This window comes from Symphalangus syndactylus, chromosome 3, assembly GCF_028878055.3.
Source record: "Symphalangus syndactylus isolate Jambi chromosome 3, NHGRI_mSymSyn1-v2.1_pri, whole genome shotgun sequence".
Lineage (NCBI taxonomy): Eukaryota > Metazoa > Chordata > Mammalia > Primates > Hylobatidae > Symphalangus > Symphalangus syndactylus.
This window is the reverse complement of record NC_072425.2, coordinates 17,147,006-17,170,899: the sequence shown is the minus strand read 5'-3', so window position 1 is coordinate 17,170,899 and position 23,894 is coordinate 17,147,006. Positions and strand designations below refer to the sequence as shown.

Genomic DNA, 23,894 nt, shown 5'->3' with positions numbered 1-23,894 from the left:
TAAGTCAGTGTGTTGTTTGTTTTTGAGACAGAGGCTCGCGCTGTTGCCCAGGATGGAGTATAGTGGTGCAATCTTGGCTCACTGCAAACTCTGCCTCTGGGGTTCAGGCAATTCTCATGCCTCAGCCTCCCAAGTAGCTGGGATTACAGGCAGGCGCCGGGCAATTTTTTTTTTTTTTTTTTTTAGTAGAGACAGGGTTTCACCATGTTGGCCAAGCTGGTCTTTAACTCCTGGCCCCAAGTTATCTGCTCGCCTTGGCTTCCCAAAGTGCTGGGATTACAGGTGTGAGCTACCGTGCCCTGCCCCAAGTCAGTTTTAAGACTAGGCTTGCCCCTATTTTGAGTTTATGATGTCATTTTCTTCATTGAATTTTCGAAACTATTTTTTTCATCTATCAAAGCAAAAACAAACAAAAAACACAAAAGTAAAGGAGAAAAACACTAAATGGAGCTAACAAGGATCTAAGAAAAGAGCAGTGACTTCCTGTCCTCCCCTCTCCCATCCTCGGGGTCTGTTACCCCAGAGGCAGCCACCTCGCCCTTCATTCTGGTCATCTTTTTTATTTTTCTACATAAATGCTTGTTCTATTATCTCTTGATTCAGCGATATTAGATATTATTAATTGACTTCCTGTGGGAGATGGGGATTCAGAGCTCTCCACTATACACAGACTCTTTCCTACCCCCAAAAGTGGTTTTTAAAAAATGGCCTTACGGCCAGGCATGGTGGCTCACACCTGTAATCCCAGCACTTTGGGAGGCAGAGGCAGGTGGCTCACAAGGTCAGGAATTCGAGACCAGCCTGTCCAACAGAGTGAAACTCTGTCTCTACTAAAAATACAAAAATTAGCTGAGCATGGTTACATGTGCCTGTAGTCCCAGCTACTCAGGAGGCTGAGGTGGGAGAATCGCTTGAATCTGGGAGGTGGAGGTTGCAGTGAGCCGAGATCGTGCCACTGCACTCCAGCCTGGGCAACAGAGCAAGACTCTCAAAAAGAAAAAAAAAAAAAAAAGAAAGAAAAACTGTTCTTACTTAACAAAATTTAAAAGTTAGCAACCCTATGTTGAAGCTCTGAAACATTTTGGGGGGAAATATTAGTGGCCTATGAAATTAAACAAATCTATAACCACTGGTAAAGTAGATGTTTGGGGATTTTGGTATTAATTTGAACATTATTTGAGGTGAAAGTCTTTATAAATATTCCAAGTCTTTATAAATGTTACAATCCTCTAAAGTGATGCTTTTATCTGCTTAAATCATCTGCGTAGAAAGAATAGCACCTGTATAATTGCCTTGCTCCCTCCATGCCAGAGGACAGTAGATAACACATTTTAAGCATTACTAGGTGATTGGTAAGATTCTCCCAAAAGCTGTTCCTTCCAGGTGAAGTCCCTGACATAACTGTAGAGGAAACAAGCAAACCAAAGCCTATGGTTTGTTTTAACCAAATAGAACATTTAATCTTTGCACTATTGAAGGAAGCAATATTGTATAGAGAATGTGGTTGGAATGCCTTCATTTGATATGCAGAGGAGAGCAATGAAACTGTCCAGATGTTGAAAAATAAACCCAACATGGAAATTCCAAAGGAATTGGGATTATCTAGGGCAGATGAGACAAAGCTGAAGAAGAGGCAAAGGACCCATTCTTGACAGAATTAGATAGCATTTTCCATTTTCTCTCAGAACAGATCAATGAATTTACTTAAACTGAAATGGGGAGTGAGAACTATCTAGTGTGATAAGATTTCAGATTTTCTTTTGTTGTTGTTTTTGTCATTGTTTTTGAGATGGAGTCTCATCACTCTGTCACCCAGGCTGGAGTGCAGTGGTACGATCTTGGCTTACTGCAACCTCCACCTCCCAGGTTCAATCGATTCTCCCACCTCAGCCTCCTGAATAGCTGGAATTATAGGCACATTCCAACATGCCTGGCTAATTTTTGTAGTTTTTTAGTAGAGATGAGGTTTCACCATGTTGGCCAGGCTGGTCTTGAACTCCTGACCTCAAGTGATGTCCCACCTCAGCCTCCCAAAGTGTTGGGATTACAGGCATGAGCCACCATGCCCAGCCCGGATTTCAGATTCTAACATTTTGGGCATGTTGAGACCATGAAATTCACTCCCAAGGAACGTAGTAACCTTAAGGAATGGGTGAATGATTCCCCCCGTCCCCCGCTGTAGATATTTATCTGCAACAGTCTGAAGGTAGCCTGTCTATATTGCTTCTGGTTTTATGGTCACCCATCATGTTTTCTTATTCACTGCGGGTTGTTTTGTTGTCTAGTTGTGGAAGATATCAATAAGCGCAGAGAGCCGCTCCCCAGCCTGGAGGCTGTGTATCTCATCACTCCATCCGAGAAGGTAAACCTTCCACCAGAGGAGGAATCTGGCTAAGGTTAGATGGACTGGCTTGGGATTTATGTGGCACAGACCGTCTGACATTTCTAGGTTAAGCACGCATTTAACACACTGCTCTGTTTAAGCATGCAATCCACAATGGGGTGGGGTGGGGGGTGGTGTTTATGCAGTGAGAAGTGATGAATGTATTAAGCGTTCTTAAACACAGCAGCTGTGCAGAAAACCAGAGCCTGTGTTCCATGGCCCTGGATCATTCTAGTTTTCCCCCTCGCACTCCCTCTTCAGGTAGGACCCACTCTGTCTAATTAGTCCACCTCCAGACTTTGGTATTTTATGCTTTCATTTTATTTTATCAATATCCAGTTACTACTCACATTTACCTGTCTTATAATTTTGGAGGTTACTTCAAATCACCATCCAAACAAGGTCCAACTCCTTGCTTCTGGGTAATAGTTGTCTTAGGCAGGTTTTGTTTTGTTTTGTTTTATAGGTTTTGTTTTGTTTTTTTGAGACGGAATCTAGCTCTGTTGCCCAGGCTGGAGTGCAGTGGCACGATCTTGGCTCACTGCAACCTCTGCCTCCTAGGTTCAAGAGATTGTCCTGCCTCAGCCTCCCAAGTAGCTGGGATTACAGGTCCCCCCACCACACTGCCACACCCAGCTAATTTTTGTATTTTTGGTAGAGACAGGGTTTCACCATATTGGCCAGGCTGGTCTCGAACTCCTGACCTCAAGTGATCCACCTGTCTCGGTCTCCCAAAGTGCTGGGATTACAAGTGTGAGCCACCACTCTCAGCCTTTTTTGTTTTTTGGGGTTTTTTTTTTTTTTTTGGTTTTTTTTTTTGAGACAGATCTCTCTCCATCACCCAGGCTGGAGTGCAGTGTTGTGATCACAGTTCACTACAGCCCCGACCTCCGGGGCTTAAGTGATCCTCCCACCTCAGCCTCCCAAACAGCTGGGACTACAGGCACATGCCACCATGCCCAGCTAATTTTTGGTAGAGATGGAGATCTTGCTATGTTGCCCAGGCTAGTGGCAAACTCCTGAGCTCAAGTGATCCACCTGACTTGGCCTCCCAAAGTGTTGGGATTACAGGCGTGAGCCACCAAGCCAGCCTTAGGTGTCTTAGTCTATATAAATTTCCTCCAATTTTCACACCTTTTTTTCACTTTGAAAACTGGCTTACATATGAATTTCTACAGATGCAATTAAATTGCCAAAAGGTCATCAATATGAATCTCCTGGAAGGTTTCTGCCCAGTTTCTTTTTTTGTGGGTGTCTTCCTAACAACTAATTACAGTGGCTCCAAAGAACTGATACTGCCATTCCAGAATGGGCTAAGAAGGCCTTTGTTCATCTAAACTCTGAAATAATACTAATTTTAAGTCCTCAGGACTTGGTTGTGGCCAAACATGAGTGTTAGAATTATGCATCAAAAATCCCCTGATTTTGTGCAAATGGCTTGAAGCCATTGGATTTAACTCAGTTCAGATACAGGTCCCATTTGGCTCTAGAATTGGATTCAGGTCCCTCTTTTTCCCCCCCGTCCACAGTCCGTCCACTCTCTCATCAGTGACTTTAAGGACCCGCCGACTGCTAAATACCGGGCTGCACACGTCTTCTTCACTGACTGTGAGTACAACCAAGAGCTGTCCCCAGTCCCATCAGGCAGGTTAGCACTTCCGCACAGCTGGGCTGAGCCAAAACTAAGGCAGGTCAAGAGGGAAGGAATGGGTTGTTACCATGCTTGTCCCAATCTGCTAGTTTCTCTTCAGAAGATAAATTGCATAAGAGACAAAAATAAGTGCACACAAATACAAACCCACTAGATCATGCAGTCCTTCCTGCTGAAAAATAGCACACAAGCACCTCTTCTCAGGACTGACAGGCTTGGTGCTGAGAATGACCTTCCTGAGGCTTGGCATTTCATTATGTAGACTTCCAGTTAGCACTGTGTACTATAGTATGTTTCCATTAATTTTTCAACTACAAAGATATTCCAATCCAGTAGTCTTTGTATTAGATAGAACCTGCATCATTACCCTATAATTAGTTTTCTTATGTTGTGAAGATTTTATGCTCAGATCCTAGTGGAGAAGCAAAGGGAGATGAATTGACCTGGATAGCTACAGAGTATAAAACAGTAAGAATTCACCCAGAGATCTTCTCTCTAGGGATAAACTCCCACAGCACTCACCACTGAGAAAGTAGAAAGGATATAGCAGAAGAATGATTTTGGCCGGGTGTGGTGGCTCACGCCTATAATCCCAGCACTTTGGGAGGCCTAGGCGGGTGGATCACTTGAGATCAGGAGTTCGAGACCAACCTGGTCAACATGGTGAAACCCCGTCTCTACAAAAATACAAAAATTAGCTGGATATGACAGGAGGTACCTATAATCCCAGCTACTTGGGAGGCTGAGGCGGGAGAATTGCTTGAACCCGGGAGCCGGAGGTTGCAGTGAGCAAGATCACGCCATTGCACTCCAGCCTGGGTGACAGAGTGAGACTCCATATCAAAAAAAAAAAAAAAAATCCTGATAAAATAAGAGCCCACTGTACATGTGCAGCTGTTAAATGAACCAGCAAATGGACAGGAAAGCCAACTGTCTTTTGTCATGCTTACAGCTTGTCCAGATGCCCTGTTTAATGAACTGGTAAAATCTCGAGCAGCCAAAGTCATCAAAACTCTGACGGAAATCAACATTGCATTTCTCCCGTATGAATCCCAGGTGAGCCTGAGTAGGGGGTGCGAAGGAAATCTGCATCCTGTCTTATTCTGAGAGGGTGGGGTGGGACCTACTAAAGAGTTGGGGAGGGAAGGTACCATGCTCTGAATTGCCAAATGACAGGTTATAAGTGGATGTTTACTGAATGGAAATAGTATTTCATAGGGCCTGCCCCTGCCCTCATCTTACTTTCCAGTTGTTTCTGACTTTGCTTCAGCCTTGTGCCTTTCTTTGTGTGCATTTCATCCTTGCTCTCAGTGTTCACTCCTGTTGGCTGACTCCTTGAATAACCACAGAGTAGCCAATCAGAAACGAGCTTGGAAGGAGAGCAAGGGTGGGGAGCAGAAGCATCCCATCTGCTGCGAAGGAGACTGTTTTTTACGTGGAGATAACCTCAGCTTGTCATGTGCTGAGAGAGCAGATGGCAGCCTTCGTCATTAGCTGTTAACACTTCAAGTGCCAAATGCCAGGCCCATAAAGCACTCCCTTGGAAACAAACAAAATTATTAAACAAATAAAGGTGAAACTGATTGTGAGAGAACAGCCACAACTTGTCTTGGTATTTTAAGAGTTGTTAAAATGTCTTGTCTTACCAGACAAGGAAACAAAAACCACAGGACTTTGATGCATTTTATGGAGCTAAAAGATGATTGTGGCATATTGGATCTTTACAGATCAGCTTCGAGACACCAGAGAGTGACCTATTCTTAGAGAAGGAGAGATGCGTAAGATATAGTGTGAACGTTTAAAAACAGGCTTCCTTCTCACTTGGCCTAAAGCCTGTCACCGCTTAGGGGAAGGAATTTTTTTTTTTCTTCTATGCATTCCATCCCCACCTGGATAGAACAAAATCCAGCTTTAGCATATTGAACAATATTATATTTCAGAAATTTTAAGAAAGTAAACTTTTTTAAATACCATTTTTTAAGATTAAGGTAGTTTATATAAATGAGAATTTAAGAGAATACTGATAACTGGAAGACTCAGTCGTTTAAGAGAGAATCTTCAACTTCTAGCACACTCCAAAAAAAAAGAAACAGAAAAAGAAAAGAAAAATATGGCTGGGCATGGTGGTTCATGCCTGTAATCTCAGCACTTTGGGAGGCCGAGACGGGCGGATCATGAGGTCAGGAGATCGAGACCATCCTGTTTAACACGGTGAAACTCCATCTCTACTAAAAATACAAAAAAATTAGCTGGGCGTGGTGGCAGGCACCTATAGTCCCAGCTATTTGGGAGGCCGAGGCAGGAGAATGGCATGAGCCCGGGAGGCGGAGCTTACAGTGAGCCGAGATCATGCCACTGCACTCCAGCCTGGGCAGCAGAGCAAGACTCTATCTCAAAAAAAAAAAAGAAAAGACAAATACTTAGAACATACTACTGAAGATAAGGTATTATTAAATCCATAAATAGCTCCTTTATTTGCCCACAGTCACAGCACAGTATCTGGCTTGTCTCTTATTTATTGAAACTAAGCTTAGAATTTCCAGTGTAGTCTCACACTAATCCCTTCTTCTGCTCTCCTCCTGGCCTTGTCACTGTTCTTCAGGCACCCTAGGCACACACCCGCCCGAGGTTCTTGGCACTACCTGTTCCCTCCATGTAGAAGTCCCCTGCTGGTGATAAACATCCCACCTTCAAGCCCTTGCTCAGACGTCACCTTCTCAGCAAGTCCTGGTGTCCTCCCTGTCTAGCCCTCCTGGACATCCTCCCCTGCTCTGATATTTTCTCGTATACTTGCCAGTTTCTCAGGACCACACAATTCGCTTTTCATTATATTTATTTTCTGCTTTCTCCTACTAGACTGCAGACTCCTTGAGGACAGGGATGTTTTGGTCACTAATAGTTCCCAAGTGTTTAGCACATGGGCACGTGGTAGACACCCAGCATATATTTGTGGAAGAAACAGGGACATATTCTGTAGACTCACTGCCAGGGTCGGAGAATACTCTGATAGTTCACAATATGTATTAATACTTTTTCTCCTCCCCAGGTCTATTCCTTGGACTCTGCTGACTCTTTCCAAAGCTTCTACAGTCCCCACAAGGCTCAGATGAAGAATCCTATACTGGAGCGCCTGGCAGAGCAGATCGCGACCCTTTGTGCCACCCTGAAGGAGTACCCGGCTGTGCGGTATCGGGGGTAAGGCAGCACACCAGTCTGCTGGAGTAGCATCCCGTGTGTCCCCCAAGTGAGGAGCTGGCCTGGACTCCTCCTCTGGCCTTAAGGTTCCTTTGACAGTTGTCTCAAGAATATCAGAATTTGAGCATCTCTCACTTAAAATTATTCTTCCAATGGTTTTGTTATCTTCTCAATGTTGTAGTGAAATATAATAATACATGCAGAAAAAAGCATAAATCAACTATTGAATAACGAAAATGTGAACCTCTATGTAACCGCAACTCAGGCTGCCTACCATTTTTAATCCCTTTCTAATCTTTAAAAACAAATACTATCTTTACTAAAGATGTTTCAGAGTAAGATAAAATACAAAGAGAGTAATTCTCCAAAGGACATGTTCCTCAGATTTTATCAAGCCACGCATTCCTCACTTGCTTGCTGTGTGCTAAGTGCTGGGGGTGCTTGAAGCTGAAGACCCGGCCCATGATCAGGCAGGATGGGTGGGATGTGCCTTCCAGCGTGTGTGTGCATGAGAGATGCACCCCTGCAGGCTCGACTCTGCGAGAGAGGACAGGCCAAGTGCTGGGGACAGCCACAGTAGGGAGAGGGCCCTTTGAGCCAAGGGTGAAGCCCATCTGCAGACCACAGGTGACGATAAGCTCATGAGGAGAGAGAGGCCAGCATTTTGTGTGCACAGTTGGCTCTTGCATTTGGTATAAACAAAAACTTGGAGTTGGGAAAATGTGGGGCACATTTGGGGAAGACGGGTAGTCCAGCACAGTGTATGTGTACAGCAGTGGCGTGGGATGAAGCCAGTTCTGGAGGTCTCGGATGTCAGGTTTGGGATTATGTCCTTCGGTGGTTATCACTGGAAACCTATGGGGGATTTGTATGGGGGTGACCACAGCGCTCTGGGAGAGTGAGGGCTGGAGTATGAGCAGGAGTCACGGCAGGGAAAAACCAGAAGGGGTGGCTAACCAGGAGGCCACTGCAGGAGGAACAAAGGGCCTGGTCTTGGAGTGATGGGAACGGGGTGGACAGGTAAGGACAGAATCTGAGAGGGTGCAGAGGTGGACTCGGAACTGCCAGCAGGTTGGGGGTAGGGCAGGAAGGGCTTAGGCTGCCAAGGCATTGTGCCGAGGTAACCAAGAGCTTGGTGGTGCCACGGATTATGGGTTCACCCATCTTGTGACCTCATTGTCTCCTGGAAGTTGTGGCCATAGAAAAACGCCTCCTAGTTGCTGTCCCAGTGCCTGGCTTCCCTCCACTGTTGGTACTCATGGACAAAGCCGGCTGGCAGTTCAGAAATGGGACCTAGGTGGCATCTCCTGACTGACCGGCGGGAGCTCAGGCTGGTAGTGGGGCCGCTGCAGTACTGAGACCGGCCAGGAAGCAGGCAGCCACCGCCCCAGCGTCAGGTCAGGTGGGGCCCAGGGAGTGCTGTCAGACCCAGCCATGGGAAAAGGTTCAAAGGTTCTCACATTGTTCTGGCCATGCCAGCTGAAATGTCACTCTCCAACAAACAAAACAAAACAAGACCCAAGAGAATGTGAACTGAGGGAAGTGAGAATCATGGGAGTCAGACTGGGAGCCTGATCGTGGCAAAAGGTTGACTGACTGGTCAGGGCCCCCAGTGGAAGTGCAGCAGTTTATCTGAAGCTGCTTGGAAAGACGTCCGTTTCCACTTAGATCATTCTGGAAAAAAGCAATAAGAAAATCACTTACTTATGGTCCAAGCACTGAGCTAAGTGTTTTATGTTGCTTTTCCTTTCTAATTATACTCTCATTGTAAAAACACGAATACAGACAATGCTCACATCTCCCCTAACCCCGCTGTACTGCTTGGCTTCCTTTCCCGGGGGCAGCCAGCACCATCATGGGTGCTGGGTGGTTCATGCTCTGTCACCCCTCCTTTGTCAGGGAATACAAGGACAATGCCCTGCTGGCTCAGCTAATCCAGGACAAACTCGATGCCTATAAAGCTGATGACCCAACAATGGGGGAGGTAAGTCTGGCTTGGACCACGTGGTTCTCTTACCAAGAACCGCAGTGTTTGTGTGACAGTCCCAGAGACAGCTTGGTTCTGTTGCCACAGAGTGTGTGTCAGTGCTGCTTTTCCTGGGGACTGGCCTCCAGTAAAATGCCTGAAGCCCCTGGGGCAGGGCAATCTACATGTGTTCAGCGTGGCCAGGGTGACCAACTTGTTCCGTTTGCCAGGGCTTTCCTGGTTGCAGCTGTGAATGGCCCATGTCCTGGGAAACCCCCAGAAGCACAATAGCAAACCAGAAAATCGACATTGACACACTCTTCAGAGCTCATTCAGCATTCACTGGCTTTTACACATGCTCTGTGTACAGTCCTGTGCAGTTTTACACATGGATAGATTCATGTAACCATCTTACAATCAAGATACAGAGCTGTTTCCTCACCATCTTGATTTTAAAACTGAAAGTCCCAGGTCCTGGGAACCCGCTTAGTCCCAGGCACACTGGAGGGTGGTTGCCCCATTTGTAGTTGAACTTGGGCAGTTTCCTACAGAAACTCACTTCGGCTCCTAGCGTTTCATATCTGCCTCTAAGTGCGCTTGCTATGAAATAGAAACACTGGAGTCTTTTAGGATATTTTTGGTGATCTCATCTAGCAGTAGACTTCTGTGCTGCATTAGTAGCTTTGCACCTCAGAGTTTGCTTCTTGCTGCCCTCCTTTACAAGAGGGGTTCGATAGGTGGAGAAGCCGGAGTTGGCTGGGTGGCTTGTGAAGCATCTCCCTGTTTTCCCCCAGGGCCCAGACAAGGCACGCTCCCAGCTCCTGATCCTGGATCGAGGCTTTGACCCCAGCTCCCCTGTGCTCCACGAATTGACTTTTCAGGCTATGAGTTATGATCTGCTGCCTATCGAAAATGATGTATACAAGTAAGTATAGTGTTACAGACCCCAGAGTGCACACGCCTCTGCACATGAACCAAAAATATGTCTAGAAAAAGAACGGGTTTTTTTGTTTGTTTGTTTGTTTGTTTGTTTTGAGATGGAGTCTCGCTCTGTCGCCCAGGCGAGAGTGCAGTGGCACAATCTCGGCTCACTGCAACCTCTGCCTCCTGGGTTCAAGCAATTCTCCTGCCTCAGCCTCCCGAGTAGGTGGGGTTACAGGCGTGTGCCACCATGCCCAGCTAATTTTTTGTATTTTTTTAGTAGAGATGGGATTTCACTGTGCTGGCCAGGCTGGTCTCGAACTCCTGACCTCGTGATCTGCCCGCCTCAGCCTCCCAAAGTGCTGAGATTACAGGCATGAGCTACCACACCTGGCAGAAAAAGAGAGTTTTTTTGTTTGTTGTTTTCTTAAGACGAAGTCTCGCCCTGTCGCCCAGGCTGGAGTGCCTTGGCGCAATCTCAGCTTACTGCAACCTCCACCTCCCTGGTTCAAGCAATTCTCCTGCCTCAGCCTCCCGAGTAGCTGGGATTACAGGTGCCCACCACCATGTCCGGCTAATTTTTTGTATCTTTAGTAGAGACAGGGTTTCACCATGTTGGCCAGCCTGGTCTCAAACTCCTGACCTCATGATCCGCCCGCCTCAGCCTCCCAAAGTGCTGGGATCATAGGTGTGAGCCAACGCGCCCAGCAAAAAAGCGTTTTTAACCCTAGGAAAAATGGTTCATTGATACAGCCTTGCAAATTAGCCTGTAAGTTCTTCTGTGAGTTCCCCAAATCCATGTGGCATTTCTAGGCAGGAACTCATGACTTGTTCTCTTTTTGGGGAGGACAAGCACTTTAGGTCTTTGGTTCCCAGCTCACAGCACCTCAGGTCATAGCCTACTTGGATATGTTAATATGCTGATTTTTGTGTTTATGTGTGTATCTCATTCAGAGTTGAAATTTTTTCTTTTTCTGTTTTATTGATTCTGCCTCTCTGGAGGCAGAGTTGAAACTTCTTGTTTATAGATCCTAAAATATGATGATGATGAAATATATCAACAGAAGTTTCGTACTGAACTTTCCTCACAGAGGAGCTGTTTTCTTCATTTATAAAAAACATTTTTCTTGGTAACAATCATCAGAAATTTAGTTTCTAAAAACCAGTTTTTCCTTTTATGGAGCCAGACTGTATGAGAAACAGGCTGTATGAGAACAGACATTGTTCTCATGGCATTTAATAGCATCCATCATAAAGACAGTGGTTTCAAAATGAAGATTCTAAAAATATGAGTGAATCTCGGTTCTCCCTTTTGGTAGCTATAATTTGTGCTTCCTCCAGCTGTTCACGATTTCTCATGTGATTGGTGCCGAGGGCCCACTGCAGGCAGCTGCTGGAAGCTATTTAGGCACCACACATTGAGGATGACATCCCAGTGCCTTTCCAGAGGGACAGATGTGATCTTTGCCTTTCCCCTATAAATAACTAAACTCATGTATGACCTGACTTCATGCCCTGGACCAGGCAGCTCAGGTGGAGCTTGTATCAGCTGACCCAGAAGATTTTAAGACAGAATTTCAAGTCGGTTGACTTTGAATAGAGCTTTGAGTCTCTCCTACCCAAGGAATTGCAGCCCGGGTCAGTGCTGCCACAGCAGGCCTGGCTGACAGGTCCGATGTTGTGACGGCACTCGTGAACATCTGGCAGCTGAGGGTGGTGAGCTGCTGCTGCTGTAAGCTGAAAAGGGTTCGATGAATGTTGTGGAGACCGTGCACTCCACCTGAGTCCCGTCTCCATCCTAGGTACGAGACCAGCGGCATCGGGGAGGCACGGGTGAAGGAGGTGCTCCTGGACGAGGACGACGACCTGTGGATAGCACTGCGCCACAAGCACATCGCAGAGGTGTCCCAGTAAGAGCCCCCTGCCCCCTTCTCCAGCAAGGCGCCTCTCCTCAGCTGCTGTTGATGATGCGTTCACTCTGGGCACCTCGCGGGGGCTCATCGCTGTGTGAATTCGTTTCCTTGGCAGAGTCACCAACATGCTAACCCGTAATGATAAATCCCTTCTGTTCTCTGAGCTTGAGCTACTCCGACTTCATGAAGTTAGAAAATCAATTCTGTATTAGGGCTGCTTTTAGGATTCTTGGAAAACATATGTAGCTCTCTCATAAAAATGCATTACAAACATTAAAAATTTAAAGCTAGTTCATTCTATTGAAAGACCCAAATACCACAGTATACAATTGGACTTTCTTTTTTATAGCTGGTATACAGCTTCCCTGTTTTACCTACAGTTCCTGAGCAATAGCTGATGTCTCCCTACTAAACTGTATCCAGCTCTGAAAATGTTTCAGAATGTTTCTAATATTTAAACATTGTTGTAAGACCTTTAAGCTGAGATAATGATTCTGCTTTTTCAGAAAGACACATTCTGCTACGGTGAGTTGGTGATATATTCAGGAAATTCCCAAGGAAGAGTGAGAAAATAATACAGCCTTGTATAGTTATGTTGTTTAGAGAAGAGGTCTCTAAACTTTTTTGATCACTCAACTTCAAAAGATACTAACCTGTGGCCAGGCGTGGTGGCTCACACCTGTAATCCCAGCACTTTGGGAGGCCGAGGCAGGTGGATCACCTGAGGTCAGGAATTCGAGACCAGCCTGGCCAACGTGGTAAAACCCCGTCTCTACTAAAAATACAAAAATTAGCTGAGTGTGGTGGCGTGCGCCTATAGTCCCAGCTACTCGGGTGGCTGAGGCAGGAGAATCACTTGAACCTGGGAGTCAGAGGTTGCAGTGAGCCAAGATTGCGCCATTGCACTCCAGCCTGGATGACAGAGCAAAATTCCATCTCAAAAAATAAAAAAGATATTAACCCATATTTCAGTAAATTAAATGTATTTATGAATTTAAAATATGCTTTATTGTACTAATGTGTGTATTTACAACATAAATATATATGTTTGTATATTTTTCAAACATGAATTATGTTTCACTATTTATATTCCAATATAAATTTGAAAAGAATGAGGTAAAATAAACATAAGTAGATATTCTAATATTTTCTTCTCTTTTCTCCTTGAATAATCTGGTACACTCCACTCTGGAGACCACTCGTTTCAAATATTAATTAGAAAAGCTATGTGTCTCTCTTCTCTCTTAGAAAATAACTTTTTCTTTCTTTTTTTTTTTTTTTTTTTTTTTTTTTGAGACTGAGCCTTGCTCTGTCATCCAGGCTGGAGTGCAGTGGCACAATCTTGGCTCACTGCCACCTCTGCCTCCCAGGTTCAAGCAATTCTCAATCCCTGCCTGAGCCTCCCAAGTAGCTGGGATTACATAAGTGTGCCACCATGCCCAGCTAATTTTTGTATTTTTAGTAGAGATGGAGTTTCACCATGTTGACCAGGCTGGTCTCGAACTCCCAACCTCAGGTGATCTGCCCACCTTGGCCTCCCAAAGTGCTGGGATTACAGGTGTGAGCCACTGCACCCGGCCAAAAATAACTTTAAATGCATACCTTACTGGCAGGAAAACTCACCACATACTCCTAAAGGAAAAATTGCATGATTCCTATAGCATCCATAGCAAGGTCCATGGTGTTGCTGTGAAACTTAGCTGCCTTCTTTTATCTTCCAGGGAAGTCACCCGGTCTCTGAAAGATTTTTCTTCTAGCAAGAGAATGAATACTGGAGAGAAGGTAAACCCATGCCAGTGCTCAAATGCCCAGTAAATTAGTCTCTGCTTTCTCTCTAAGAGCAGGGAAGCTGCCTCCTCCGGATATGTCCCTCTCTTAGTTTATATCATTTTGCCTTATTTTTATTTTGCTTTTATTATTATTATTATTATTTTGACAGAGTCTCGCTCTGTTTCCCAGGCTGAGGTACAGTGACAGGATCTTGGCTTACTGCAACCTCTGCATTTTGGGTTCAAGCAATTCTCCTGCCTGAGCCTCCTGAGTAGCTGGGATTACAGGCGTGCGCCACCACCCCTGGCTAATTTTTTTGTATTTTTAGTAGAGACGGGGTTTCACCATCTTGGCCAGGCTGGTTTTGTACTCCTGACCTCAAGCTATCTGCCCACCTCAGCCTCCCAAAGTGCTAGGATTATAGGCGTGAGCCACCATGCCTGGCCATTTTTACATTTAAGATACAGATCCAGGCCAGGCATGGTGGCTCACACCTGTAATCCCAGCACTTTGGGAGGCCCAGGCAGGTGGATCACAAGGTGAGGAGTTCAAGATCAGCCTTGCCAACATAATGAAACCCTGTTTCTACTAAAAATACAAAAAATTATCTGGGCGTGGTGGTGGGCACCTGTAATCCCAGCTACTTGGGAGGCTGAGGCAGGAGAATTGCCTGAACCCAGGAGGTGGAGATTGCCGTGAGCCAAGATCACACCATTGCACTCCAGCCTGGGTGACAGAGTCAGACTCTGTCTAAAAAAAAAAAAAAAAGATACAGATCCAGAGCCCCTGCATTTTGATATTTACAGACAACTGCTTTTTGTTACTCTGAGGGTTAATATTTACTGTTTTGGATCATGATTCATTTTAAGTCAGAAGAATGAACTGTGAGACCTTCTTTTAACTTGTGGTGAAATTAGAATTTATAACCTATCTTACCTGGGCCTCTCCATATCCTGCCTGTTTATCAGAGGTGGCACATCTGTCTTCGTCAAGGGAAGTGGAGTTACCAAAATCAACTCTGGTTGTGTTACTCACTTGCTTAAAACCATTTAGGGACTTCTTGTTCCCCTTAGAATAACTCCCATCCACAATACACACACACACACACACACACACACACACACACACACACACACACACACCCCTTCCAAAGCCCAGATCATCATCAGCCCCACAGGCCTCTCTCTGGTCTCATCTCTGCCCCTATCCTTCTTGCCCTGCCTCCTTGCTCCAGCCACGCCAGGGTCCTCTTGCCTCAGACCTGGCCAGGTTCTTTGGCTCAGGCAACATTTCCTCACTACCCAGACTAGGCAGATGCCTGTGCCACGTGCACCCACACTACCTGGTGAGTCCCCTCGAAGGGCCCTGATCTCTGCAGTGCTTTGGCTCCTCTCCTGGATGCTCTGATTCTCCGTGAATCAGAGATTCTTTTTTTTTTCTTTTGTCCTTGTATCTCCAGCACGTAATAGTTCCTGGTAGTAATATATATATAGTAGTAATTCAGTAAATTTTTGTTGGGTAAATGGATGGGATTAGATGGCCCACACAGTTAGAAAGCACACAGACCCGTCTTGCCCATCGGGTGCAGATTCCCACCCTCTCTGACCTCCCTGTGCTCCCCCTGTCCACGTAGCCACAGTCTTTCTGCCAGGAGGAAGTGCAAACTTGATGCTAAGGCTGCTTGAGCTGAGGATGAAGAAAAGCAGTGAATAGAAGGATTTTTTTTTCCTCAGCAAGAATTAGCACTCAACAGCTTTCTAGTCCAGTAAGCATAGAATAAAATGTAACTGCTAGACTTCAGAGTTCAGTTCCCAACCTGTAAGACGATCATATTTGGATCAAAAAAAATTTTGAACCAGAGGCCTGGAAATCTAAACACACATGATTTTGTGTTTCACAGATTCATTTTGAGTGTTACGGAGTGTGTGCTTGGGAACCCTAGTGTGGGCAGCTGTCCTGTCCTGTGCCCACCAGCCTTGCAAAGCCTCCTAACATCAGGGCCATTAGAGTGACACCATGTGCTTTCCTTTCCCTTACAGACCACCATGCGGGACCTGTCCCAGATGCTGAAGAAGATGCCTCAGTACCAGAAAGAGCTCAGCAAGGTATGGCAGCCCCAAATCATCTGTTTGAATCATTGAGTAGAAATAGCTGCAAAAAGACTTCTCAAAGCCCTACTACTCTAATTGATTCATGGAAATTCACAGATATTTAGTCATCTTCAATTTTTATTAGACAAGAAATGAAAGGCTGGGATAGGCACCTTATTTCCTGTCACTTTCTTTTCTCCTCTTTATCTTTTCCTTCCTATTCCCTTGCTGTTGGCAGGAGGCCTCAGTTCCTCACCACATGGGCCTTTCCACAGGGCTCCTTGAGCATCCTCCCAACAGGGCCATTGGCTTTCCCCAGAGTGAGCCATCTGAGAGAGAGCGTGCTAGGAGGAAGTCACAATACCTTTTATGTCCTGATCCTGGATGCCATGCATTATCACTTCCTCCACATTGTTTGTTAGAAGCAAGCTACTAATTCCAACCTACAGTTAAGGAGGGAATGAAGCTCTGCCTCCTAAAAGGAGGAGTATCAAAGAATTTGTGGACACATTGTAGTAATAAAACCATCATTGGCTGGGCGTGGTGGCTCATGCCTGTAATCCCAGCACTTTGGGAGACCGAGGTGGGCAGATCATCTGAGGTCAGGAGTTCGAGACCAACCTGGCCAACATGGTGAAACCCCGTCTCTACTATAAGTACAAAAATTAGCTGGGCGTGGTGGCACGTGCCTGTAATCCTAGCTACTCGGGAGGCTCAGGCAGGAGAATCACTTGAACCCAGGAGGCAAAGGTTGCAGTGAGCCAGATTGCACCACTGCGCTCCAGCCTGGGCAACAGAGCAAGACTCTGTCTCAAAAAAAAAACCATGGTGCCACCTACCTTCATAAAGGATTTCTCCTTCGTCTTAACTCTTTTAGAATGTGGTTTGTCCCTCTCTTTTGACATGTAACACTTTCTACTTTGTGATGTTTGTGTACCTGCTTGTACACACTTTTTACCTCCTTTCTGAGGCTAGCGACTCCTTGGTGCCCAGTGGTGTTTTATACGTAGTAGGTGCTCAGTAGATGTTGCATGCATCCGTGATTAGTCCCTTAGTCACAAACTGTTGTGCTTTTTCCTAGTACTCCACCCACCTGCACCTTGCTGAGGACTGTATGAAGCATTACCAAGGCACCGTAGACAAACTCTGCCGAGTGGAGCAGGTAGGACTCTCCTCCTTCCGCCACGGCAAGTTTTTGCCAGGCCTATTTACCCAGCAGAATTTTAACATCTGACCTTGAACATCCTGCAGAATCATAGGAAATAGAGACGGGAAGGCCTGCTAGATCATGCTTTCTCAACTCTGGAGCCAGTGCGGTTCCACTGCCCATGGTAGGGACTAGAGTAGTTGGGAATGCTGTGCTGTTTGGATTTTGCATGCCTATTTTGAAAGGCTCTGTTTTCCCTGGAATGAGTGAAGAAAGATGCGTGGGGTTCTGAGGCCTACATTGACAGGGCTGGCAGAATTTTATATTCTGAATGTGTTCTACTCTTGCCATGGCCATACCAGCTTTGGAGACCTCGAGGCTGACAGAGGGTAGAGCAGTAGCAATCAGAAAATTTGCCCAAAGCATCCCTGATCACAATTAGGATTGTAAATTGAGAATTTGGGGTTTGAGTTCTCTGTCACTGATTATTTGATGTGCTTGTTTCTTTGTGTTTCATTTTTTTCATCTGCAAAAGGGAAATCATTGCTGACATTTTTCAAGGTTGTCTTGTGGAGTCACTAATCCTGGCTTAGATTCATCGTAATTCTTCAAGTGTTTCAACATTATAAAACCATGGTTCAACTTCTAAGCGAAGAGAGGACGTTAAAAGATTCTGAAGCTGGCTGGGCGTGGTGGCTCAGGCCTGTAATCCCAGCACTTTGGGAGGCCGAGATGGGCGGATCACGAGGTCAGGAGTTCAAGACCAGCTTGGGCAACACAGTGAAACCCCATCTCTACTAAAAATACAAAAATTAGTTGGGCGTGGTAGCGGGCGCCTGTAATCCCAGCGACTCGGGGGTCTGAGGCAGGAGAATCGCTTGAACCCGGGAGGCAGAGGTTGCAGTGAGCAGAGATTGCTCCACTGCACTCCAGCCTGGGCAACAGAACAAGACTCCGTCTCAAAAATAATAATAATAAGATTCCGAAGCCTCAGCTTGGCCTCTTTTCATAGAAAAAAAACAATTCAGGATCTCAGTGTGAAGCTAAGATTTCAATCCTCTGGTTTGGTGTAATAGGCTCAGCTTAGGATTGTAAGCCCTGTCCTGTATCACTGGATATTTTATAAGGGGAAGTAGCCCTGCTAAAATTCATCAATTTTACAGGGGATTATAGCAAACACAAGGTGTCCTCTTGAAAAGAACCTGGCCATCTAGAAAATAGGTCATACGTAAATCAGTAAAAATGCAGTTTGGGATTAATTTTGGAAGTTTACAAATTTTCAGAAGTGATCAAAAGTATTGTTGAACTAATTGCATTATTAAAATCATGTCCTGCTAGTCAAATGTCTGTTGAGGCTGGTGGTAGGACTGAAAGGTGAACGGCCTGTGAGAAGTGTCCTGCCTTCCTGGGACACAGACTGGAGAGAGACTATGAACTCGAGATCAGAATTTGTATGGCTCTTGGGATCTTGAGAGAAAAAAAGAGAGCCTTCAGGCAACCTCCTAAGAGCCACAAAGGAAGCTGCAGCTGTGAGTCCTGGTTGGCTGAGACCAGCGTGCTGCCTTCTCTGGATCTGAGTCTTGCCTGCATCATGAAGCGGGGCCAGGAACTTGTGTTCACTTCACTCTTTTTCATGTCTAGTTCTTTTTCAGCCCTTATCTTCCCCTTCATCTCCTGGGGTTTGGATTTGCTGGTTTGGGGGCTCTTTTTTCCCTTCCTCACTCATGAAACATGGTAGAAAGATTAAAAACATGTTAAAACCTTAGAGCAGTTCAAACTCAAAAAGCATGTGCTTCATTGTGAGGGGAAGCAGAATGGAAAGAATCTACCCATGTGAAGGCGTCCTAAAATCCCAGCACTTTTCATGGGAGGGAAGCACGTCCCTTTAAGCCCCGCTCCCTCACAGGGCCTTGTACCTCTAGAGGGCCTACCAAGATTTAGTCTTTTTTTTTTTTTTTTTTATGAGCCAGGGTCTTGCTCTGTCACCCGGGCTAGAGTGCAGTGGTGCAATCATAGCTCACTGCAGCCTTGAACTCCTAAGCTCAAGCAATCCTCCTGCCTCAGCCTCCTGAGTAACTGGGACTACAGGCATGTGCCACCATGCCTTGGTAGAGATGAGGTCTCCGCTGTGTTGCCCAGGCTGGGCTCAAAAGATCCTCCCACCTCAGCCTTCCAAAGTGCTGAGATTACAGGCATGAGCCACCGCCCACAGCCAGGATTGAGTCTTTATCTGAGAAGCTGGCACAAGTACACTGGCACTCACCTACAGTGAACAGCCTACTTTAAAACAAGATGGTAAATCATTGTGGTTTCTGTTGGGCAAGTGGCACTCAGGGCTTTTGTCCACCCTCACTGATGCTGTGGGAGACAGTGCTGATCACACTCCTGCTAACGACAGTGCATTATAAGAATAGAAGCACCTGTTTAAGACCTTCCCCAACCAAGGTGGCAGTTCTAGACATTTGTGGATCTTGAATTTCCTAAGAGCTACTGTTCCTCCACACTGTCACCAGAGAGATGGAGCCAATGAGGTATGTTTTCCTTAGGACCTGGCCATGGGCACAGATGCTGAGGGAGAGAAGATCAAGGACCCTATGCGAGCCATCGTCCCCATTCTGCTGGATGCCAATGTCAGCACTTATGACAAAATCCGCATCATCCTTCTCTACATCTTTTTGAAGAATGGTAGGGCTGTGGGACCTAGAGGAAGGCACAGACCCTGTCTTGGGGAAACTGAGACAACTGAGAAAGAGGAAACAAAGTAGAGAAGTCATTTAAAAGACGTGGACTGGGGAAGAAAAGAAGATCCTAGGGGCCCTTTTTGTTTGGGGAAATGCAGTGTAGTCAGATCACTGTAGCTAGAGGCTGAATGTCCCCCGGTCATTGTAGACTTAATAAATGGTATGGAGTAGATGGAAGAGGACAGGGCTGGGGAGAGAGGGAAAGCTGCTTGGCCTTGTGGCCAGTTTACCAGAGCTATGCCCATCGGTATTTTTAACTTGCATCACATTGGTAATCTTTGCCTTTAAAGAACTGACTTTTACCGAGTTCAATCACAGTTGCTCAGGAATGTCCATTGTACAAAAGATAGATAATAAGACTCTTGTCCAATTTGACTTTGATTCAGGGTGGGGGTGGGCAGGGGTTGCTGAGAAGCCGGGGGGCAGATGGAAACACAGACTATAGGGGCAGCTGCTGATGTTCCTCACTCAGGCGGAGTGGCTGGAGGGGAATCGGGATCCTCATGTTGTCCTCACCTATAGTGAATCTGATGAGGTAGAGGAGCAACGTCCACTAACCCTGAGGGGAGAAGGGCCACCATCTGGCCTGTCCCATTGGGTGCATGGGGGCTGTGTGTGGTGATCGGGTGTCTTGTACCCTCAGGCATCACAGAGGAAAACCTGAACAAACTGATCCAGCACGCCCAGATACCCCCAGAGGATAGTGAGATCATCACCAACATGGCTCACCTCGGCGTGCCCATCGTTACCGATGTAAGAGGCCAGCTCAGGTTCCAGGGGAGGCAGGAAGGGAGCTGGCAGATCTGTCTGCTTCTGCTCTGACTGACATATAGCATCCTCTGATACACACTCGTACGTCGAGAGAGAGACATGGAATCAGAGGGATAAAGGTGTAAAGCTATATATAAATCAGAGACACAGCCAAGAACCTAGACCTCAACAGCAGTGAGTCATTCACAGTTGTGAAAGCTGAGCTGTCTTGGAACCAAACCATAACAGGGGTCCCCGCCGTTTTATCTGTCTTGCCTCAGGGTCTGTCTGGCCTCACTTTTGGACAGCTTAGCCTCAGCGTCCCCTGTGAAGATGAGAATATTACACTTAGAGCTAGCAGTTTGGCCACCTTTGAGTCTTCTGCACTGGGTTGGTTCAGAGCCAAGTCAGGGCAAGTTGTCTGGGAGGCCTGGACCACGTGATGTGCTCTAGAAGAGGTGGGGTGAAGCCTCCAGGACCCTTGCAGAGGACTTTGCCATGAGCCTTGCATGTCACAGCCCCACTGTGTACTTGTCTTCTATAGGCACTGCACTAACAAAGCTAAGGTTGCATATATTCTCCCTCTGGAATCTTATAGACAAAACTATTCCAGTACCACCAGACCATAGCCCTGTAACTAGCAGGAGTTTGGCATTTTTAAACCCTTGTTCACAAGAGGGATCAAAATGAGAATGGAGATGTGCATTCATTCAGTGCAACTGGGCTGCTGAAATCCGATACGGCATGCTCCAAGCAGTATGCCCTCCTCTAATAGGCAGCAAACTACTGTTTCAACTGCCTGGAGTTTTTTTTTTTTTTTAATGGCACTTACATACTTGACCTATGTTTGCCATTTTTTATGACTTTTTTTTTTTTTTTTTGAGATAGAGCCTCACTCTGTAGCCCAGGATGGAGTGCAGTGGTGAGATTTTGGCTCACTGCAACCTCCATCTCCCACGTTCAAGCAATTCTCCTGCCTCAGCCTCCTGAGTATCTGGGATTACAGGTGCACACCACCACACCTAGCTAATTTTTGTATTTTTAGTAGAGATGGGGTTTCGCCATGTTGGCCAGACTGGTCGTGAACTCCTGACCTCAGGTGATCTGCTCACCTCAGCCTCCCAAAGTGCTGGGATTACAGGTGTGAGCCACCAAGCCCGGCCTTTTTATGACTAAAGAACAAGTTTGCTCCAGGTTCCCAAAAGGGCACATTTGGGGCTCTTCCATGGAAAGCCATCCCCCCCCATTACTGTTGGCCAGTGCTGCCTCTGGGGTCCTTCAGAGAATTTCCAGAGAGTAGCAGAGGTCACCCAAGTGGCCCTGACTCAGGTTCTAACCTGGTGTGTGTGTGCATGCAGTCCACGCTGCGTCGCCGGAGCAAGCCGGAGCGGAAGGAGCGCATCAGTGAGCAGACCTACCAGCTGTCACGGTGGACTCCAATTATCAAGGACATCATGGAGGTTAGTGCTGGGGCACAGGGAGGAAGAACCAGGCCCAGGGCCCTTGGCTTGTCAGCCTGGATGCTTCCAGCTTCACCTGCTGTGAGGTGCTGCTGACTTCACGGGTACTGCCTCCACTTGAGGATTCGCATCTGGGCCTCCTTTGGCCCTCATGGCGCCCCTTGCCCAAGAGCTGAGAGACTGTGAAGCACAGCCCCAGATCTGTTTGTTGTTATGTCTTGGAGCATTCAGCTCCTATAATAGAGACCCCTCTAGGGTGCCGCATCCAGAGGGGTCCAAGTGCATCTCAAAGGTCAGATTAGTGACATCACATCTCCACACAGGTGCAGTGGCTCAGCACACCTCCCCAGCGCGGCCCTGCCTGCCCTGCCCTGCCCTGCCCTCCTCCTACTGTTCCCTACCTGAGCCTCCACACACCAGCAAATCGGATTCTGCTCCTCTGGCCAAAGCAGCCCCTTGCCTGGCATGTTCTCACCCCTCCACTCCCCTTCCCAGATCCTGCTTTCCATCAAAGCCTCGCTTGAATCTCACCGTTTCCATCCGCTGCCCCACCTGTCTGACCACTCAGCACACGGAGGCCTCCCCTGGACTCCTTAGTGCACATGTGCTTCTTGGTGCCTCGGGTCGCCTTTTCGTTTGTTGGTCCTGTCCCCTCAGCTGCTCTGTCTGCACAGAGCCTCTAGTGCAGCAGGTGTTTTTGCAGTTGTTGGCTGGAAGGTGTATAAGGTGGTGGCCACCACAGTAGCCCTGTGGGGTCATTCCCTTCTCTCCTTGTAGCGGGAAGAGACCCTGCATAGAATCCTGCACCACCAGATCTTTCCAACTTGATTGGTGAACAAAACTGGGGTCTAGAGAATGAAGGGGTTTTTCTCGGGATCCCTTAGTTAATTCCTGGCAGCCCAGGTGTTCCTATTGAATTGTACATTAATATAAATGTATTTTAAATATATAGAGTGAGTCAGCTCCCATTTTTAAAAACCACAAACTAAAAGGATGGGTGAACATGAAACATCTAGAAACCAATTATATCTCTTTGCTTGTTGGGATGGCCAACCCCTCTGTCTCATTCCCTCCTTTGTTCTTTGTTCTCTGCTCCGTTTTGCTCCCCCTCCTCTCCGATCCCCTAAAGAGACATGTGTAGGCTTCATGTGGGAGCTGTAAAGAAGAGTGTGGATTTCTAGGCAGCAGGATGTAGATGGTGAGAGTCCACCCACCAGATAATTAGACACTTGAAAAATGGAGAGGGTAAGGCTCCTTCGTGCAGGAGAGACACTGCTTGTGCCTGGTTTCTACAAGGCTGATGGCAAGTATCAGGAATTTATTGGACAGAATGCATCATTTATAAAACCTCATGTAGATTATGAAAGTGAATAAACTGGAAGAGACGCAAGAAAAAACTTCTCTTAAAAAGCAGGCTATCTCAGTATAGCAGCCAGTTACAAAGCATCTGCTATAACTGAGCCCTGTGCTAGGCACCTCTGGCCACAGGGAAGGGAGCTCTGGTTGTTGCAAACCTGACCATGGTTTTGCCAAGTGACATGTTCTACAGATCATCTGGCCTTGGTTCCCGTCAGCACTTTTCAGACAGATGGCAAGCTAATATCTGTCTCTTTTCCTTCTAGGACACTATTGAGGACAAACTTGACACCAAACACTACCCTTATATCTCTACCCGTTCGTCTGCCTCCTTCAGTACCACCGCCGTCAGGTAGGTGAAAATCCCTTAGCAAGGACAGAGGGGAGCCAGCTCTGGTTGGATGTCAGCTCTGCGGCCATCCCACTGTGTAGCTGTGTGATTTACCAGAGCCCTCTCACTGCTGCTCCCCACAGCTGCAGCGTGGGCCAGGTCTGCACAGTGGTCCCACGGCCCTTCCCCCTCCAGCATCCCGTTCCTTTCTGATTCATCC

General features: G+C 46.6%; 1 protein-coding gene across 3 annotated transcripts in view; it reads left to right on the top strand.

The window, feature by feature from the left end:
* The window catches only part of STXBP1 (syntaxin binding protein 1), an 80,380-nt gene that overhangs the window by 44,214 nt on the left and 12,272 nt on the right, over positions 1-23,894 (top strand). For 2 of the 3 annotated variants that reach the window (XM_055270997.2, XM_055270996.2), the window contains exons 4-17: positions 2,286-2,362; positions 3,913-3,991; positions 4,987-5,090; positions 7,081-7,229; positions 9,129-9,213; positions 9,990-10,120; positions 11,919-12,026; positions 13,751-13,811; positions 15,839-15,904; positions 16,971-17,051; positions 19,583-19,721; positions 20,421-20,530; positions 21,886-21,987; positions 23,610-23,695. In XM_055270997.2, the coding sequence (XP_055126972.1) occupies positions 2,286-2,362; positions 3,913-3,991; positions 4,987-5,090; positions 7,081-7,229; positions 9,129-9,213; positions 9,990-10,120; positions 11,919-12,026; positions 13,751-13,811; positions 15,839-15,904; positions 16,971-17,051; positions 19,583-19,721; positions 20,421-20,530; positions 21,886-21,987; positions 23,610-23,695 (1,378 nt within the window). The remainder of the gene's footprint in view (positions 1-2,285; positions 2,363-3,912; positions 3,992-4,986; positions 5,091-7,080; positions 7,230-9,128; positions 9,214-9,989; positions 10,121-11,918; positions 12,027-13,750; positions 13,812-15,838; positions 15,905-16,970; positions 17,052-19,582; positions 19,722-20,420; positions 20,531-21,885; positions 21,988-23,609; positions 23,696-23,894) is intronic. The other variant, XM_055270998.2, reaches the window with a different exon arrangement.